The sequence below is a fragment of the Oncorhynchus gorbuscha genome, linkage group LG19 (genome assembly GCF_021184085.1).
Source record: "Oncorhynchus gorbuscha isolate QuinsamMale2020 ecotype Even-year linkage group LG19, OgorEven_v1.0, whole genome shotgun sequence".
NCBI lineage: Eukaryota > Metazoa > Chordata > Actinopteri > Salmoniformes > Salmonidae > Oncorhynchus > Oncorhynchus gorbuscha.
Genome location: NC_060191.1, coordinates 26,732,388 through 26,753,398, shown reverse-complemented (window position 1 = coordinate 26,753,398; position 21,011 = coordinate 26,732,388). Strand labels below are relative to the sequence as shown.

The 21,011-nt window shown below is 47.2% G+C and overlaps 1 protein-coding gene across 3 annotated transcripts in view; it reads right to left on the bottom strand.

Moving 5' to 3' along the window:
- Positions 1-21,011, bottom strand: part of LOC124006267 (calsyntenin-3-like) — a 57,805-nt gene that overhangs the window by 32,808 nt on the left and 3,986 nt on the right. For 2 of the 3 annotated variants that reach the window (XM_046316175.1, XM_046316176.1), the window contains exons 3-8: positions 18,066-18,188; positions 7,603-7,813; positions 7,140-7,348; positions 5,656-5,805; positions 3,294-3,479; positions 2,528-2,827 (exon numbers count right to left, since the gene is read on the bottom strand). In XM_046316175.1, the coding sequence (XP_046172131.1) occupies positions 2,528-2,827; positions 3,294-3,479; positions 5,656-5,805; positions 7,140-7,348; positions 7,603-7,813; positions 18,066-18,188 (1,179 nt within the window). The remainder of the gene's footprint in view (positions 1-2,527; positions 2,828-3,293; positions 3,480-5,655; positions 5,806-7,139; positions 7,349-7,602; positions 7,814-18,065; positions 18,189-21,011) is intronic. The other variant, XM_046316178.1, reaches the window with a different exon arrangement.

Genomic DNA, 21,011 nt, shown 5'->3' with positions numbered 1-21,011 from the left:
CCCTGGCTTCCCCCCGTCTACACTCACCTCTCCCAAGATTCCATTCACATGGTCCCCACCTGCTGACCGGGCGTTCCGGGACCTGAAGCACCGCTTCACCACAGCTCCCATATTGGTTCTTCCTGACGCGTCCCGTCAGTGCATGGTGGAGACCGATGCTTTGGATGTCAGAGTGATCTCTGTCCTGTTCCAGCATTCTGCCCTGGACCTCAAGTTTACATTCCTGCGCCTTCTCCCATCGCCTCAACACCAAGGAGAGGAATTACGATGTGGGGAATCGTGAGCTTCTTGTGGTGAAGATGGTGTGACAAATGGATTTGATTTGAGGAGTGGAGTCACTGGTTGGAGCAGGCAGAACAGCCATTCATTGTGTGGACGGATCATAAGAACCTGGAATATCTCCGCAAAACCAAGCGTCTCAATACCAGGCAAGCTAGGTGGGCCCTGCTTTTCACCCAGTTTAACTTCTCCCTCTCCTACCGACCGGGATCCAAGAATAACAAGCCGAAAGCACTGTCACGCCACTATAGCCCTGCGGCTCCACCCTCGGACCCTGAGACTATCCTTTCCACCTCATGTCTGGCGACGGCACTCAGCTGGGGAATAGGGAAGAAGGTCCATGACACCCAGAATTCCCAGCCGATAGGGGGGCCAGATAGTCGGATCTTTGTTCCTGACTCTGTCCGCCCCTTGGTCCTGGACTGGCCCCACTCCTTCAGAGATACCTGCCACCCGGGCTTCCGTCAGACCCTCACCTTTGTATGACAATGCTTTTGGTGGCCTATCATGGTCCCGGGCATTCCGCATTCGTCGCCGCCTGCATGATCTGTGAGCAGAACAAGACTCCTCGGCAAGCTCCGGCTGGTCTCATTGAGCCACTGCCTGTCCCTCACCGTCCCTGGTCTCACATATCCCTGGACTTCATCACGGGTCTCCCCCCATCTGATGGCATCACCGCCATCCTGACTGTAGTGGACCAGTTTTCCCAAAGCCGCCCATTTCATTCCTTTCCCCAAGCTCCCTATGCCAAAGAGATGGCCTAGCTCATGGTGCAGCACGTCTTATGGATCCATGGACTCCCGGCGGACATGGTCTCCGACAGGGGTCCTCAGTTCTTGTCCAGGTTCTGGAAGGTGCCCTGTACATTCATTGGGTCGTCGGTCAGCGTGTTCGCCGGGTTCCACCCTCAGTCCAACAGCCAGTTGGAGCAAGTCAATCAAGACCTGGAGACGACTCTTTGCCCGCAACACCCTCCCCTGCTCTGCCACCGGGCTCTCGACTTTTGAGTGTTCCCTGGGTTATCAGCCTCCGCTCTTCCTGGAGCAAGAGGAAGAGGTCGGCATTCCCTCAGCCCAGATGTTTGTCCGCCGCTGTACCTGGAAGAGAGCCCGGTCGGCTCTTCTCAAGACTACCTCGCAGTATCGGAGACAAGCGGACCACCACCGGACCCCGGCATTGTCTCGGGCAGAGGGTATGGCTGCGCAACCGAGATCTGCCCCTCCGGGTGGAGTCCCGCAAACTTTCTCCCATTTTAAAATGGTCCCTTTCCCCATCTCCAAGATCATTACCCATCTGCTGTTCGTCTTCTGTTGCCCCGTACCCTCTGTATACATCCCACTTTTCATGTGTCTAGGATTAAACTCATGTCTCACAGCCATTTGTCTCCTGTTTGGTTACTACATGATTCCATATGTGCATTTCATAGTTTTAATGTCTTCCCTATTATTCTACAATGTAGAAAATAGTAAAAATAAAGAAAACCCCTTGAATGAGTAGGTGTGTCCAAACTTTTGACTGGTTATATATATATATATATATATAGCAGTGGGAAAAGTAACCAAATGCCATACTTGAGTAAAAGTAAAAGATACATTACCAAAACAATATATGGGGGATTGGAAATGCAGAAAATTACATTAATGGAAGCAACAATCTATCCGCAATATTAAAGCTGATCCACCCCCTGAACTAAAAAAAAAATATATAAAAAAACTTATATTAAAAAAAAGTTAAGATACCTTAATAGGAAATGACTCAAGTAAAAATGAGTCACCCAGTAAAATACCACTTGAGTAAAAGTCTAAAAATATTTGCTTTTAAATATACTTAAGTATCAAAAGTTAAAATAATAAAAAAATGCTTATATTAACCAAACGGCACAATTTTCTTGTTTTTGTTAATTTACGGATAGCCAGGGGTTTCACTCCAACACATAATTAGCAAATTAAGCATTTGTGTTTTGTGAGTTCGCCAGATCAGTGGCAGTAGGGATGACCAGGGATGTTATCTTGATAAGTGAGTGAATTGGAAAATTTTCCTGTCCTGCTAAGCATTAAAAATGTAATGAGTACTTTTGGGTGTCAGAAAAAAATGTATGGGAGTAAACATTACAATATTTTCTTTAGGAATGTAGCAAAATAAAAGTAAACGTTGTCAAAAATATAAATAGTAAAGTACAGATACCCCCAAAAAATGACTTAAGTAGTACTTTAACGTATTTTTACTTTGACTGACAGTTGTGACTGACCATTTGACTGACCATTCTTGACGGTACTGCAGACGATAGTCTCCTCCTCCCTGCGGTTTCCTCTGGCCTGATTAGTCGGAGGCTGGGTGTTGATCCCACCCCTTCTCATCCACAGCTGGAGGGTGAAATGGTCTCCGGATACGGCCGCGGCAATAGAGTCGGGTACCATGGCAACATGGGTGGAGCCATTGAAGGAGAACACCAGGGATGAATCAGAAGAAGGGAGGGTGGGCAAGGCTGAGGTCCAATTGGCTGCTGGGGACGGGGGCGGGAGTAAGTCCACTTCACCTCTCACAGCACCTGGTGAGACAGGAGTGAAATTATGAATGACATACTGTACAACCCAAGTCTTGGTAAAGGCCTTAGAAGCATTAAGTATTTTGGGACTGTCTGTGGTTAATGTGCTTGTTTCAGGTTGGGAGTTCAAACCCCCCTTTTGACTCACTCCAATGTTGCTGCATAACTCTACTTACTAACTCTAAACACGTTAATGCCTTAACGAGCTGACATTTGGACTCAATAAATGTAAGCTGATATTGTAAGATCAAAGAATATCAGGGCCTGTACTCTCCCGAAATGCATGACTGGATTACTTCATTTCATTTACGCACACACCACAAATGCAAGGTATTTTTATGCTTATGTGGGTAATAGGGCTAAAACCTATGTGACTTGAGCATGCTCCATTCCAATCTTCAAATAGTCACACATTATTATCCCAAAGATTGAGTCCATCATGAATAGCCCAGACTCAAGCAGCACTCACCACAGAGTCTGCGCACTGATCGGTCTGAGTAGCTGTCCCTGTCACAGCCCTTCCCAATATGGCCAGTCTGCAGCTCTACGGTGGCCTGGATGTTCCACACAGTCTCTTCGCAGGTCTCCAGGTGCAAACTGGGGAACAGGGGAATGCTGCCTGACCCGGGGGTATACTCCACCCGCTTCGACCAGCCTGAAAACCAACAGAGAAAATAAACCATCAAAATACAGTGCATTAGGAAAGTATTCAGAACCATTCACTTTTTCCACATTTTGTTACGTTTCATTACAATTTTTCCTCATCAATCGACACACAATACCCCATAATGACAAAGCCAAAATAACTTTCTATTTTTTTTGTTGCAAAAAAATCAATAAAAAATAACTACCTTTTTTACATAATTATTCTGACCCTTTGCTATGAGACTGGAAATTGAGCTCAGGTGCATCTTGTTTCTATTTATCATCCTTGAGACGTTTATACACCTTGGAGTCTACCTGTGGTAAATTCAATTAATTTGACATGATTTGGAAAGGCACACACCTGTCTATATAGGTCCCACAGTTGACAGTGCATGTCAGAGCAAAAACCAAGCCATGAGGTCGAAGGAATTGTCCGTAGAGCTCCGAGACAGGATTGTGTCGAGGCACAGATCTGTGGAAGGGTACCAAAACATTTCTGCAGCATTGAAGGTCCCCAAGAACACAGTGGCCTGCATCATTCTTAAATGGAAGAAGTTTGGAACCACCAAGACTCTTCCTAGAGCTGGCTGCCCGGCCATACAGATCAATCGGGGGAGCCCTTGGTCAGGGAGGTGACCAAGAACCCGATGGTCAATCTGACAGGGCTCCTCTGTGGAGACGGGAGAACCTTCCAGAAGAACACCCATTTTTGCAGCACTCCACCAATCAGGCCTTTCTGGTAGACTGTCCAGACGGAAGCCACTCCTCAGTAAAAGGCACATGACAGCCCTCTTGGAGTTTGCCAAAAGGCAAAGAAACAATGCAACACCATGGGCCAGAAAAGGTTGAACACATTGGCCATGCTGTTAATCCAGCATGACTTCTGTTGCATTCAAAACAACTGGAAACTCTGATCTTGGAAAACTTCAGTGAGTTTAAGACAACTGGGAACTCTGGGAAAAAAACTAGCTCCGACTGGGAAAATACGTTTTGAACGGTCAAACAACTTAGAATTTGCAAGTCGGGAACTTGGGCCTATTTCTAGAGCTTGGGCCTGAAAATCACTGACCTCATGATTCAACCTTGTTTTTCTCAGTTGTCGTGAAAGCACCATAAATCCAGAGAATGCCAGACTTTGATGACAAAGTTTGATGACAAAATGTTCAAGTGAGTACAGCACAACAAGGTGAGTCCAAAAATGTATTGTATGCTGCTTCTTAAATGATGTAATATGCCAGGGAGATCTGTATACTATAGCTAAGAAAGTAATAATAAGTGTATGTTGTGTAGTAAGCTGCTAGTAGCCATGTGCCTCACCCTAATAATTTGGTCCCTTTCCCCCTCATAATTTTGCCTACTGTTCTGACTTGTCGGTGCACATGTAACCTACAGTCTGTTTTGGAGAAATGTCAATGAATATTCTAAGCACTTTCAATGCCCCCTTCATTTAAACAATTTTGCGAGAGTTTTCCCCACCAAGATTTACATGCTGCAATCACCACTGCCAAGAAGACTCACGGCTGTAATCGCATCGAAAATTGCTTCAATTTAGTACAGAGTAAAAATTGTGAATACTTACGGAAATGTGCTAGTTTTTTAATTTGAATGCATTTCCAAAAATGTCTAAAAACCTGGTTTCTACTATGTCATTATGGGGTATTATGTGTAGATTCAGGGATTAAAAAAAATATATATTTTAGAATAAGGGTGTAAAGGAACAAACTGTGGAAAAAGTTACGAGGTCTGAATATTTTTTCCGAAAGCACTGTACAAAAAATCTGTGTTGATGAGTCATTCATGTTAGGATAATTATACTCTAAAGGCAAAGGTAAGTTGTGTCCCTCGACCACTCACACCAATTAAATTATAAAGTAGAATTGTCATCTTTGGTTATCACCATTTTCTCAATTGAAGTCTGCAAAATTGAACCCAACAACGTCCATTCTATATGCTACAGTATCATTTCAGACACCAATGTAGTTCCAACAAAGATACAGCCTGTGTCCCAAATTACACCCTATTCTCTAGATACTGTAGTGCACTACTTTTGACGACGGACCCTAGGGCTTTGTTCAAAAGTAGTGCACTATATATAGGGAATAGGTCCATTCCACACCACCACTGAGGAGGCAGATGAATTAGTCATGAATAATGAGGGTGATGATGCGTTTAGTGTTATTGATTACCGATCCAGCCGGGTTTGCAGGACGGTTTGACCGTGACGACGACCTGGGCGTCGGCCTGAGCTCGGTTCTTGCCACAGTCGAACGCGGTCACCCAGAAGGTGTGGACACGCTGGCGTTTCGAATCCAATGGCTCTGTGTTCTTAATGTTACCTAGGAGATGGGAAAAGAGGGACGGAGAGGGAGAGAGAGTTATGTACAGTACAATACAAAAACAGTCATTCACTCACTCAAAAGCACAGCATGAAAAGTATGCACTCCTATACACATACTCTCACCACACCTATGCGCACACACAGTAGACACTCCAAAGTTGTTCAGTGCAGTATATTCAAACGGAAAAGGCAACGACAAGGGAGGGAGAGAGAAAAGAGAACTAAAATAATGAATAAAGTTTCCTCTTATATCTAGAGACGAAGAGAGAATGTAACAAAGATATGGTTGACGGAACCTGCACGACAGGCCCGAAGACAATGCGAGACGGGGGAGAAAGAAAGACTGCGAAAGGGAGGGATGAAAGAGAAATATAGAGGTAGAGTGGGAGAGAGAGAGAGAGAGAGAGAGAGAGAAAATGACAATACTAGGGCACTTAAACCTCCCGGGCAGAAACATCTGGGCCCAGCAGCCTGACCCATATATTAAAGGAACTTCTGATCCCCTGCAACCTCCTCCCCAGTCACTGCCAATTGTGCAAAGTCATGGTAAAAACCTGACTCCTGAGAATATCTGCCATCCCCTTTTCTGTTGTCATATTACAAAATGCACGCTATCGATCTCCCACCATTAGCCCGTCAATGGCAGTCTTGCAGACTGAAATCAAAGCCTTCCCCTCAGAGGAAACATGTCTACAAGATCAACGGAAACACTAGACTAAGGCCTAACCCCCCTGAACCTATTGTCCTCTGGGCTCTGTTCAAAGAAACCTGCCCTAGCAATGTTGATGCATAAGCTTTGCTTAACCAACTACTACCTACGCACACGTATGTTTTTCTGAAAGCTAGGACTATCTACTCGTGAAGGCAGGAGTCAAACTGTGTTTCTTACAGCAAAAACAGGCTGCAAATCTGCTCATTGTGGTACAAAAGGAATGCCATAGCATAAAAACTGCAAAATGGGTGAGCAAGATACTTGGAAATGGTGGAGGAGTGAGTGAGTGACTACTTAAGGGACCGGTCATTCTCTAGCAACGTACATAGCAACAAGACCAACTGGAGGCAATCAAAATAGAACAGGGAAATGAACTCATATTTTTACAGATTGGTAGTCATCAACATGCTAACTGTTGTTTTCATTGGTGACAAGATGTCAACTCACACACTACATTCAATTTTATAGTATATGAATGAAATAAACAAAATGTCAAGACCAGAGCCATATGTTTAGATAAACATATTCTAAACGGCTCTGGTAAAGACTAGCCAGATCCTTGTTTATTTGTGGAAATCTGCTGTAAAGCTCAGCTCTATTGTGGTAGCTGTAGTTCTCACCATCGTTATCGATGACAAAGGGAATGTTGGGGGTGATGATGTCGTAGAAGCAGATCTGGCTGTACTGCGGGGAGCAGTCTGCGTCGAGGGCCTCAACGCGCACGATGTGGTCGAACAGGCGGCCTTCTGGGACGGAGGCCTCGTAGCGACGCTCCACGAACACTGGGGAGAACTCGTTTACGTCGTTCACACGTACATGCACCGTGGCCCTGAAAGAAAGAGAGAAAGAAAGAAAAGAAAGAGAAATAGGAGAAGAGTAAAGAGCGTGATAAAGATGAATGAAGAGAGGTCAATACATACATAACTGCATGGTAATATAGTAAGGTATGGATCAAGCATAGCAGTGGCAAATACCCAAGGGTTAATCATTCTCCAAACTACAATAACCAGTATAACCTCTGACAACAATCCAATCCATGAAACCTATTTGACCTTTAGGGTAATGTAATGTTGTGTATCTCACTTGTGGGACTTCTTGCTGTTGGCTCCATCGGGGCCCTCTCCACAGTCATAGGCTTGGATGGTGAAGCTGTGCTCCCGCTGGCTCTCACAGTCCAATGGCTCTTTAGAGCGGACCAGGCCCTCCCCTGTCGAGCGGTCCAGAACCACCGCCTCAAACTGGACCGAACTGGATCCCGAGGGCCCATTGTGCACCCGGAAGCCACAGATCTCACCTGGTGGAGAGAGGGGAGGGCCCGGGGGGGGGGGGGGGGGGGGGGGGGGGGGGGTGACCAGCTCATTTTAGTACTAATTTAACTTCGTGACATTTTGATGCTTTACATTAACGGATTTACTCAAATAGAGTCTTCAATGGCTAAAATGAACAACATGAAATTCAGTGATCTATTTCAATGAACCCCATGTGTAGAATGTATGCACACATGACTGTAAGTCGCTTTGGATAAAAGCGTCTGCTAAATGGCATATATATTATTATTATATATTATGTTACATGATCCAATCAATCATTTTATTGTCCCAGTTGGGAAATGTGTACCATAATGATTTCTGTGAGCACAGGGCATATAATGTTCCCAATGAATACAAATAATTGAATTTCACTTGGCTGTGGAGGACCAGCGCAGTACCCAGCCCTAAAAATAGAGGACAGGACAGATATGATTATTTTCCATGTTAATATGTGTAATGCTTCTGGGAGTGCACAGCAAAATCCTTTCGGTAGTGCTTTATTTTACGGTACTTGTTCCACTGGTATTTACCAAATTGTGTGGTAAGAATGTGTACTTTCTGGCGACAAATGATGGCGCTTCATAGGTTATTATTGTATAATTACCATTTTACAGCGTCCAATCTGATTTTAGGACGGCATAACATTTTCAATTTCTAACAATTTCCCCTCTACAAAATGCTTACTCACTGTAGGGGTATTGTGAGACTCGGTTTTCAATATGCTAACCGTGGCCATTGTAACCAATTGTCACGCCTTGGTCATTGTATTTTGTGTTTTTGTTTTATGTTTGGGTAGGCCAGGGTGTGACATGGGTTTATATGTTGTTTTCGTATTGGGGTTTGTATTATTTGGGATCGCGGCTGATTAGGGGTGTTGTTAGGCTTGGCTGCCTGAGGCGATTCTCAATCAGAGTCAGGTGCTTATCGTTGTCTCTGATTGGGAACCGTATTTAGGGAGCCATAGTTTCGCTTTGTATTTCGTGGGTGATTGTTCCTGTCTCTGTGTTGTAGTCACCAGATAGGCTGTAATTAGTTTCACGTTCCGTTCTGTTGTTTTTGTATTTAGTATCAGTTATTTCATGTACCGCGTTTTCTTTCATTAAAGTCATGAGTAACCAACACGCTGCATTTCGGTCCGACTCTCTTCTTCAACAGACGAACGGCGTTACAGAATCACCCACCACTCACGGACCGAGCAGTGTGTAAACTGGCAGCAGCGAAAGGAGGACGTTATGGACGGTAGAGGCATGGAGTATACGACGTGGGAAGAAATCGACAGGTGGGCGGCCGACCCAGAGAGAGTGCAGGCGCCCGCCTGGGATTCGCTGCAGCAATGCGAAGAGGGCTATAGGCGAATGGAGTCAATAAAAAAGAGAAGGCGGCGTAGAGCGAAAACCGAAAGTAACCCCCAATTATTTATTGGGGGAGGGCGCAGAGAGAGAGTGGCTGACTCAGGGTTCAGACCTGAGCCAACTCTCCCTGTTAATCGTGAAGAGCAGTTGCAGTGGGAGAGGCTGCACCACTTGGAGAATTGGACATGGGAGGAGGAATTAGACGGTAAAGGACCCTGGGCTCAGCCTGGAGAATATCGCCGTCCCAAGGAAGAAATAGAAGCGGCTAAAGCGGAGAGGCGCTGGTATGAGGAGGCAGCACGGCGACGCGGTTGGAAGCCTGAAAAGCAGCCCCCAAAAAATATTGGGGGGGGATAGAAGGGAGTATGGTTATGCCAGGTAGGAGACCTGCGCAAACTCCCTGTGCTCACCGTTGGGCTAGAGAGACCGGGCAGGCACCGTGTTATGCTACGGAGCGCACAGTGTTTCCAGTGCGGGTGCAGAGCACATACCAGCCCTTCCTATTGGCCAGGCTAGAGTGGGCATCGAGCCAGGTAAGCTTGGGCAGGCTCTGTGCTCAAGAGCTCCAGTGCGCCTGCACGGTCCGGTCTATCCAGAGCCACCTCCACACACCAGTCCTCCGGTAGCAGCTCCCCGCACCAGGCTTCCTGTGCGTGTCCTCGATCCAGTACCACTAGTCCCAGCACCACGCACCAGGCCTCCAGTGCGCCTCGCCTGTTCAGCGCAGCCAGCGCTTTTCTCCTCTCCTGCGCTGTCGGAGTCTCCCGCCTGTATAGCGCAGCCAGAGCCTTTCTCCTCTCCTGCGCTGCCGGAGTCTCCCGTCTGCCCAGCGCCGCCAGTGCTCCCAGTCTGCCCAGCGCCGCCAGTGCTCCCAGTCTGCCCAGCTCCGCCAGTGCTCCCAGTCTGCCCAGCTCCGCCAGTGCTCCCAGTCTGCCCAGCGCCGCCAGTGCTCCCAGTCAGCCCAGCGCCGCCAGTGCTCCCAGTCTGCCCAGCGCCGCCAGTGCTCCCAGTCTGCCCAGCGCCGCCAGTCTGCCCAGCGCCGCCAGTACTCCCAGTCTGCCCAGCGCCGCCAGTGCCGCCAGTCAGCCAAGCGCCGCCAGACAACCAGTCTCTTCCAGATCTGCCAGACAACCAGTCTCTTCCAGATCTGCCAGACAACCAGTCTCTTCCAGATCTGCCAGACAACCAGTCTCTTCCAGATCTGCAAGACAACCAGTCTCTTCCAGATCTGCCCGACAACCAGTCTCTTCCAGATCTGCCCGACAACCAGTCTCTTCCAGATCTGCCAGACAACCAGTCTCTTCCAGATCCGCCAGACAACCAGAATCTTCCAGTTCCGCCAGCCAGCCAGGATTTACCGGAGCCTACTACCTGCCTGAGCTTCATCTCAGTACTGGGCTTCCTCTCAGTACTGGGCTTCCTCTCAGTACTGGGCTTCCCCTCAGTCCCGAGCTGCCCCTCTGTCCCGAGCTGCCCCTCTGTCCCGAGCTGCCCCTCTGTCCCGAGCTGCCCCTCTGTCCCGAGCTGCCCCTCTGTCCCGAGCTGCCCCTCTGTCCCGAGCTGCTCCTCAGTTATGTGGGGATCTGGGTGAGGACTATTAGGCCATAGTCGGCGGAGAGGGTGGATTATCCCAGGACGCGAAGGGGAGGAACAAGGACAATAATGGAGTGGGGTCCACGTCCCGAGCCGGAACCGCCACCATGGACAGACGCCCACCCGGACCCTCCCTATACTTTTGAGGTGCGCCCGGGAGTCCAATAGCAAATATGTTCCAAATGGCAATATGTTTTATGTTTATACTCAGTTTAATTAGTTAACACCCGGTAATATTTCTACCGTAAAATAAATTGCTACCATACTTTCAATGCTAATATTTTATCATGCTTATTATGTGGGAGAGTCCTGATTTGCTATAGGAGGACTGCCAAGTGGCCCCCCATCATTCTAACCATGCCTGTTGTCATGACTGTCTTGATCAGGTCAGGTTACAGGAGACCACAACCCTACAGTATGTATATAACCCTGAGTATGTTCCGGAGTTCTAAATTGAGCAGCTGCTGAAAAATGAGCTCCTGTATATATTGAGATTTAAATGTTTTTTTAGAGTGAAGTACATCAAAAAAATCAAGAGAAAACTGCAAGACTCAATAGAAGACAAAACAAGGAACAAACCAAAAAGACAGGCTTTTGAAAAATTAACTATTTTTCATAAAATTGTACAGTTATCTTAGCTAGCTGAATTGCTAGCAGAATTGTTTACTTGTTGCTAAGCAGTTGCTAGGGACTCTCCTGGAAGAAGCTAGCTAGCTTACAAAGAATAACAACAAAAAATATCTAGTTAACAGAAGAAAGGAAGACAAAATAAGGACAAAAGAAGGACAGAAGAAAAATGAAAAGAAAGAGGACAACATAGTGAAACAGTACTTCTATTGCAACTTGTATTTCGTCGTCCTAACGTAGTCTACACTGCTATCTGCCCAGCAGCTAGCCAGCTAGCATACGTCCACCGTCTACCGAATTGCAGCACTGTAGAAACTATTACACTCAACTGAACGACGTGATTAGTGTAGTGTTAGCTAGCTACATAGTTGTCTTTGCTGTCTTCGTATCCAAGATAATTGTGTAGTTTAGAGCGTGTAGTCTTAGAGTAATTATCTTAATTTACTGAGGTTAGCTAGCCAGCTATTTGTCGTCCTTAACGTAGGAGACACTGCTAGCTAGCCAACAGCTAGCCAACGTCTACTGAATAGAACTTCCGCACTCAACAACCGGGTCGCATTCCGCTTCGCTCCACAGGTAGTATCACATTTTTCATTTCATTTCATTACAGCACAAAGGTTTGATTTGTTTGATCGTAGCTAGCTACATAGCTAGCTACATAGCCGTCTGTGTATCAAAGATAATTGTTGTCGTTCTTTTAACGCAACGTAACGTAATCAACACTGCTAGCTAGCCAGCTAGCCCCCGAATAGCAGCACTGTAGAAACTATTACACTCAACGGAACAACTTGATTAGTGTAGTGTCAACAACGCAGCCACTGCCAGCTAGCCTACAAAGTCAACAACGCAGCCACTGCCAGCTAGCCTACTTCAGCAGTACTGTATCATTTTAATCATTTTAGTCAATAAGATTCTTGCTACGTAAGCTTAACTTTCTGAACATTTGAGACGTGTAGTCCACTTGTCATTCCAATCTCCTTGCATTAGCGTAGCCTCTTCTGTAGCCTGTCAATTATGTGTCTGTCTATCCCTGTTCTCTCCTCTCTGCACAGACCATACAAACGCTCCACACCGCGTGGCCGCTGCCACCCTAATCTGGTGGTCCCAGCGCGCACGACCCACGTGGAGTTCCAGGTCTCCGGTAGCCTCTGGAACTGCCGATCTGCAGCCAACAAGGCAGAGTTCATCTCAGCCTATGCCTCCCTCCAGTCCCTCGACTTCTTGGCACTGACAGAAACATGGATCACCACAGATAACACTGCTACTCCTACTGCTCTCTCTTCGTCCGCCCACGTGTTCTCGCACACCCCGAGAGCTTCTGGTCAGCGGGGTGGTGGCATCGGGATCCTTATCTCTCCCAAGTGGTCATTCTCTCTTTCTCCCCTTACCCATCTGTCTATCGCCTCCTTTGAATTTCATGCTGTCACAGTTACCAGCCCTTTCAAGCTTAACATCCTTATCATTTATCGCCCTCCAGGTCCCCTCGGAGAGTTCATCAATGAGCTTGATGCCTTGATAAGCTCCTTTCCTGAGGACGGCTCACCTCTCACAGTTCTGGGCGACTTTAACCTCCCCACGTCTACCTTTGACTCATTCCTCTCTGCCTCCTTCTTTCCACTCCTCTCCTCTTTGACCTCACCCTCTCACCTTCCCCCTACTCACAAGGCAGGCAATACGCTCGACCTCATCTTTACTAGATGCTGTTTTTCCACTAACCTCATTGCAACTCCCCTCCAAGTCTCCGACCACTACCTTGTATCCTTTTCCCTCTCGCTCTCATCCAACACTTCCCACACTGCCCCTACTCGGATGGTATCGCGCCGTCCCAACCTTCGCTCTCTCTCCCCCGCTACTCTCTCCTCTTCCATCCTATCATCTCTTCCCTCTGCTCAAACCTTCTCCAACCTATCTCCTGATTCTGCCTCCTCAACCCTCCTCTCCTCCCTTTCTGCATCCTTTGACTCTCTATGTCCCCTATCTTCCAGGCCGGCTCGGTCCTCCCCTCCCGCTCCGTGGCTTGACGACTCATTGCGAGCTCACAGAACAGGGCTCCGGGCAGCCGAGCGGAAATGGAGGAAAACTCGCCTCCCTGCGGACCTGGCATCCTTTCACTCCCTCCTCTCTACATTTTCCTCCTCTGTCTCTGCTGCTAAAGCCACTTTCTACCACTCTAAATTCCAAGCATCTGCCTCTAACCCTAGGAAGCTCTTTGCCACCTTCTCCTCCCTCCTGAATCCTCCTCCCCCTCCCCCCTCCTCCCTCTCTGCAGATGACTTCGTCAACCATTTTGAAAAGAAGGTCGACGACATCCGATCCTCGTTTGCTAAGTCAAACGACACCGCTGGTTCTGCTCACACTGCCCTACCCTGTGCTCTGACCTCTTTCTCCCTCTCTCTCCAGATGAAATCTCGCGTCTTGTGACGGCCGGCCGCCCAACAACCTGCCCGCTTGACCCTATCCCCTCCTCTCTTCTCCAGACCATTTCCGGAGACCTTCTCCCTTACCTCACCTCGCTCATCAACTTATCCCTGACCGCTGGCTACGTCCCTTCCGTCTTCAAGAGAGCGAGAGTTGCACCCCTTCTGAAAAAACCTACACTCGATCCCTCCGATGTCAACAACTACAGACCAGTATCCCTTCTTTCTTTTCTCTCCAAAACTCTTGAACGTGCCGTCCTTGGTCAGCTCTCCCGCTATCTCTCTCAGAATGACCTTCTTGATCCAAATCAGTCAGGTTTCAAGACTAGTCATTCAACTGAGACTGCTCTTCTCTGTATCACGGAGGCGCTCCGCACCGCTAAAGCTAACTCTCTCTCCTCTGCTCTCATCCTTCTAGACCTATCGGCTGCCTTCGATACTGTGAACCATCAGATCCTCCTCTCCACCCTCTCCGAGTTGGGCATCTCCGGCGTGGCCCACGCTTGGATTGCGTCCTACCTGACAGGTCGCTCCTACCAGGTGGCGTGGCGAGAATCTGTCTCCTCACCATGCGCTCTCACCACTGGTGTCCCCCAGGGCTCTGTTCTAGGCCCTCTCCTATTCTCGCTATACACCAAGTCACTTGGCTCTGTCATAACCTCACATGGTCTCTCCTATCATTGCTATGCAGACGACACACAATTAATCTTCTCCTTTCCCCTTCTGATGACCAGGTGGCGAATCGCATCTCTGCATGTCTGGCAGACATATCAGTGTGGATGACGGATCACCACCTCAAGCTGAACTTCGGCAAGACGGAGCTGCTCTTCCTCCCGGGGAAGGACTGCCCGTTCCATGATCTCGCCATCACGGTTGACAACTCCATTGTGTCCTCCTCCCAGAGCGCTAAGAACCTTGGCGTGATCCTGGACAACACCCTGTCGTTCTCAACTAACATCAAGGCGGTGGCCCGTTCCTGTAGGTTCATGCTCTACAACATCCGCAGAGTACGACCCTGCCTCACACAGGAAGCGGCGCAGGTCCTAATCCAGGCACTTGTCATCTCCCGTCTGGATTACTGCAACTCGCTGTTGGCTGGGCTCCCTGCCTGTGCCATTAAACCCCTACAACTCATCCAGAACGCCGCAGCCCGTCTAGTGTTCAACCTTCCCAAGTTCTCTCACGTCACCCCGCTCCTCCGCTCTCTCCACTGGCTTCCAGTTGAAGCTCGCATCCGCTACAAGACCATGGTGCTTGCCTACGGAGCTGTGAGGGGAACGGCACCTCAGTACCTCCAGGCTCTGATCAGGCCCTACACCCAAATAAGGGCACTGCGTTCATCCACCTCTGGCCTGCTCGCCTCCCTACCACTGAGGAAGTACAGTTCCCGCTCAGCCCAGTCAAAACTGTTCGCTGCTCTGGCTCCCCAATGGTGGAACAAACTCCCTCACGACGCCAGGACAGCGGAGTCAATCACCACCTTCCGGAGACACCTGAAACCCCACCTCTTTAAGGAATACCTAGGATAGGATAAAGTAATCCTTCTCACCCCCTCCCCCCTTAAAATATGTAGATGCACTATTGTAAAGTGGCTGTTCCACTGGATGTCATAAGGTGAATGCACCAATTTGTAAGTCGCTCTGGATAAGAGCGTCTGCTAAATGACTTAAATGTAATGTAAATGTACAGATTATCTCTCAACCCCAACAGAGGAGGAGAGATCAATGTTGTCCTAAATGACTAATGATGATAAATACAATCCACCTATGTGTAATCAAGTCTCCGTATAAATGCACCTGCACTGTGATAGTCTCAGAGGTCCGTTAAAAGCGCAGAGAGCATCACGAAGAACAAGGAACACACCAGGCAGGGCCGAGATACTGTTGTGAAGAAGTTTAAAGCCGGATTTGGATACAATTTTTTTCCCCAAGCTTTAAACATCCCAAGGAGCACTGTGCAAGCGATAATATTGAAATGGAAGGAGTATCAGACCACTGCAAATCTACCAAGACCTGGCTGTCCCTCTAAACCTTCAGCTCATACAAGGAGAAGACTGATCAGAGATGCAGCCAAGAGGCCCATGATCACTCTGGATGAACTGCAGAGATCTACAGCTGAGGTGGGAGACTCTGTCCATAGGACAACAATCAGTCTTATATTGCACAAATCTGGCCTTTATGGAAGAGTGGCAAGAAGAAAGCCATTTCTTAAAGATATCCATAAAAAGTGTTGTTTAAAGTTTGCCACAAGACACCTGGGAGACACACCAAACATGTGGAAGAAGGTGCTCTGGTCAGATGAAACCAAAATTGAACTTTTTGGCAACAATGCAAAACGTTATGTTTGGCATAAAAGCAACACAGCTCATCACCCTGAACACACCATCCCCACTGTCAAACATGGTGGTGGCAGCATCATGGTTTGGGCCTGCTTTTCTTCATCAGGGACAGGGAAGATGGTTAAAATTGATGGGAAGATGGATGGAGCCAAATACAGGATCATTCTGGAAGAAAATCTGATGGAGTCTGCAAAAGACCTGAGCCTGGGACAGAGATTTGTCTTCCAACAAGACAATGATCCAAAACATAAAGCAAAATCTACAATGGAATGGTTCAAAAATAAACATATCCAGGTGTTAGAATGGCCAAGTCAAAGTCCAGACCTGAATCCAATCGAGAATCTGTGGAAAGAACTGAAAACTGCTGTTCACAAATGCTCTCCATCCAACCTCACTGAGCTCGAGCTGTTTTGCAAGGAGGAATGGGAAAGAATTTCAGTCTCTCGATGTGCAAAACTGATAGAGACATACCCAAAGCGACTTACAGCTGTAATCGCAGCAAAAGGTGGCGCTACAAAGTATTAACTTAAGGGGGCTGAATAATTTTGCACGCCCAATTTTTCAGTTTTTGATTTGTTAAAAAAGTTTGAAATATCCAATAAATGTCATTCCACTTCATGATTGTGTCCCACTTGTTGTTGATTCTTCACAAAAAAATACAGTTTTATATCTTTATGTTTGAAGCCTGAAATGTGGCAAAAGGTCGCAAAGTTCAAGGGGGCCGAATACTTTCGCAAGGCACTGTATGTTTGATGTTTATACATTGTATGTTCTATGGAAAATATCCAAATCAAAGAGAATGTTTTGGGGAAGATGAAATGTTAAGTTAGTTGTCTAAAATGGGATTTGAGAAAAATCTAGCCCTTGCCTCATTAACGTGGTACGCCCAGAGAATTGCTCTAAAGGCGGCTACGCCCACTTCTGACCCAAGGGTATAAAACCTGTGAGTATAGAATTTACAACAGGACTACGTGACCCCAGCTGCAGCAGGGTCTTAAAAAGTCAACCAACCCAGAACGCAACGCAAATTTGAGGACAAAGAAATCCTTTTCTACCCAAGCTACGGATGAGTAGCTGTGTCTAAGCGGGTGAATTCAAGTCGAATCACCTAGCCTCCATCTCCCATCGAATCGTGGTATCGAAAGGGTTTCATTCCTATGCTGTGAGCACCGAGCTTCAGAGCTGTCTGTCCTCAGAAGACCCCTTCCAGAGAAAAGGGGGGGGAACAGAATCCTAAGCCAAAAGGGACACGGACACCGGGAGGACGAGCAACGAGGTGCGCAGGAGAAGTGCGTCATCGAACAACGGACGGTCCACGCAGAGAATCCCCAGAGATCACCCCCCACGCATTATATTCTGACCCAAAAGAGTGGCAGTTTGAGGCAAGGCTAGGGTTAGAATAGCATAGCTGACAAATTCACCCAAATGTATATTTCTCGTGTACTTCTTTTTCTCTCTCTTTTGAAATTCCCATTGTGGGTAACACGCGCCATAGTGTGTTGGCCCGTTATACTAAGTTCTAATCAATAGCCTATAATGTGTTTTGTCTATGTGCATCTTTTATCATCATTTTAGCTTTTTGGTAAATAAATATTCAACTAAGATTGGTGTGGTACGAATTCATTAGTGGGACCCGGGTTCGTGCAGATTCAAAGGTTATGCGACGTTCAGATTATGAGACTGATAGAGGCAACTGGTTAATTAGCGGCTTTTGTCAAATCGATATTCTGATATTCTTTGAGTTAATTTGGGAAAGAGAAATTCAATAAAACTAGTTTTCCCATGGTGCCCCAGATTAATGAGTTAATAATTGCTTGGTTCAGTTAATCACATAATTAGAAACTTGTAACCATTCGATGAGCAACAGTCGTCACATTAACTAATACAATGTCACGACACTGTACTGCACCTGCGTAGTGCAGTGGAGCGTCTTTATCCAGGGCGAACAGTGGTGGGTTGAGAAGAACGGTGTTGTCGTTCTCCATGACAATACCCTGGTACTCCGTCTCGATCCATGGCTTGTGCTTATTGGCTGAACGGTAACACAGGAGACAAAAGGAGGCTTGGGTTAAATGGAGCAATTAGAAGGGGGAAAAAAACATGGCTACTTGTAACACCCCATTACATGACAGGACGTGAGTGTGTGTGTGTGTGTGTGTGTGTGTGTGTGTGTGTGTGTGTGTGTGTGTGTGTGTGTGTGTGTGTGTGTGTGTGTGTGTGTGTGTGTGTGTGTGTGTGTGTGTGTGTGTGTGTGTGTGTGTGTGTGTGTGTGTGTGTGTGTGTGTGTGTGTGTGTGTGTGTGACTGCAGATATACATACAGACAAATGAAGACACACACAGACACACGGAAATGCACACACACTCAACCCCCACACTCAACCAACACACGTGTCACTCCACACCTTGCGTCAGTTGGCAACATAATTACATCTATGCCGATTTCACCTTATCACACAGGGAGAGGTAAATTGTACATATCAATCAGAACAGCCCAAGCAGTCGGTCTCACAGGCTGCCTGACCACTTCACTCACTGGCAAACGTGGACGTCCAAATTAAACAGGCAAAGTTTGCTGTGAATACACCCTCTAATTGCCAATTAATTATTCATTTCTCTCCAGAATGTTCACCCATATCAATCAAAGGCAGAGCTAACGAGCTGGAACGGTGACGATTTTACACTCAAACAATCAAAGACCAAAACAAAAGCCTGAGGGCTTTTATTTTAGACATGCCTCCCTCACTAGACCCTGAGATGATGACGTTCGACTCAGACAGCGATGACAGAGCCACAGGACATGTTGTGTAGCAACCGCTCCGCCGTTTCAACAACCAAAACACTCTGGCTAATTATAACAATTAAAAATGCCAATCTGTCCTGAATCAATGTGAGATGAGAGTACTACAGAGTGGAAAGTAATTGTCCTCCAGTACTAGTCATCTCAAAGACGAGTGGCGTTCTCTCCTAGCCAGATGGGTGTACTGCAAGGCAGGAGCAATGAGTTAGTCAGCTAACTTTGACAAACAACCAGAAATATCAGTTGATTTTCTGGTTCATTAAGAAAGCTAAACATACAGTGAATTCAGGAAAGTATTCAGACCCCTTGACTTTTTCCACATGTTGTTACGTTAGACTTATTCTAAAATGGATTTAATCACCCCCCCCCCCCACCCCTCGATCGCCCTACACACAATACCTCGTTATCACAAAGCAAAAACAGGTTTAGATTTTTTTCTGCAAATGTATGAACGTTTTTGAAGTAATCAGACCCTTTACATTGTTGAAGCAACTTTGTTGGCAGTGATTGCAGCCTTGAGGCTTCTTGGTTATGACTCTACAAGCTTGGCACACATGTATTTGGGGAGTTTCTCCAATTCTTCTCTGCAGATCCTCTCAAGCTCTGTCAGGTTGGAAGGGTAGCGTCGTTGCACAGCTATTTTCAGGTCTCTCCAGAGATGATCGATCGGGTTCAAGTCTGGGCTCTGGCTGGGCCACTCAAGGATATTCAAAGACTTGTACCGAAGCCACTCCTGCGTTGACTTGGCTGTGTGCTTAGGGTCATTGTCCTGTTGGAAGATGAACCTTCGCTCCCAGTCTGAGGTCCTGAGCGCTCTGGAGCAGGTTTTCATCAAGGATCTCTCTGTACTTTGCTCCGTTCATCTTTCCCTTGATCTTGACTAGTCCTCCAGTCGCTGCCGCTGAAAAACATCCCCACAGCATGACGCTGCCACCACCATGCTTCACCGTAGGGGTGGTGCCAGGTTTCCTCCAGACGTGACGCTTGGCATTCAGGCCAAAGAGTTCAATCTTGGTTTCATCAGACCAGAGAATCTTATTTCTCATGGTCTTAGAGTCCTCCAGGTGCCAAGCGGGCTGTTGTGTGCCTGAATGGCAGACGGAGTGGCTTCCGTCTGGCCACTCTACCAGAAAGCCCTGATTGGTGGAGTGCTGCATAGATGGTTGACCTTCTGGAATGTTCTCCCGTCTCCACAGAGGAACTCTGGAGCTCTGTCAGAGCGGACCATCGGGTTCTTGGTCACCTCCGTGACCAACGCCCTTCTCCCCCGATTGCTCAATTTGGCCGGGCGGACAGCTTTAGGATGGGGCCACAGTGTCTCCTGACCCCTCCTGTCTCAGCCTCCAGTATTTATGCTGCAGTAGTTTATGTGTCGGGGGGCTAGGGTCAGTTTATTATATCTGGAGTACTTCTCCTGTCCTATTCGGTGTCCTGTGTGAATCTAAGTGTGCGTTCTCTAATTCTCTCCTTCTCTCTTTCTTTCTCTCTCTCGGAGGACCTGAGCCCTAGTACCATGCCCCAGGACTACCTGACATGATGACTCCTTGCTGTCCCCAGTCCACCTGGTCGTGCTGCTGCTCCAGTTTCAGCTGTTCTACCTTATTATTATTCGACCATGCTGGTCATTTATGAACATTTGAACATCTTGGCCATGTTCTGTTATAATCTCCACCTGGCACAGCCAGAAGAGGACTGGCCACCCCACATAGCCTGGTTCCTCTCTAGGTTTCTTCCTAGGTTTTGGCCTTTCTAGGGAGTTTTTCCTAGCCACCGTGCTTCTACACCTGCATTGCTTGCTGTTTGGGGTTTTAGGATGGGTTTCTGTACAGCACTTTGAGATATATAATAATATAATAATAATAATAATATCAGCTGATGTACGAAGGGCTATATAAATACATTTGATTTGATTTGATTCAGGAAGAGTCTTGGTGGTTCCAAACTTCTTCCATTTAAGCATGATGGAGGCACTGTGTTCTTGGGGACCTTCAATGCTGCAGAAATGTTTTGGTACCCTTCCGCAGATCTGTGCCTCGACAAAATCCTGTCCCGGAGCT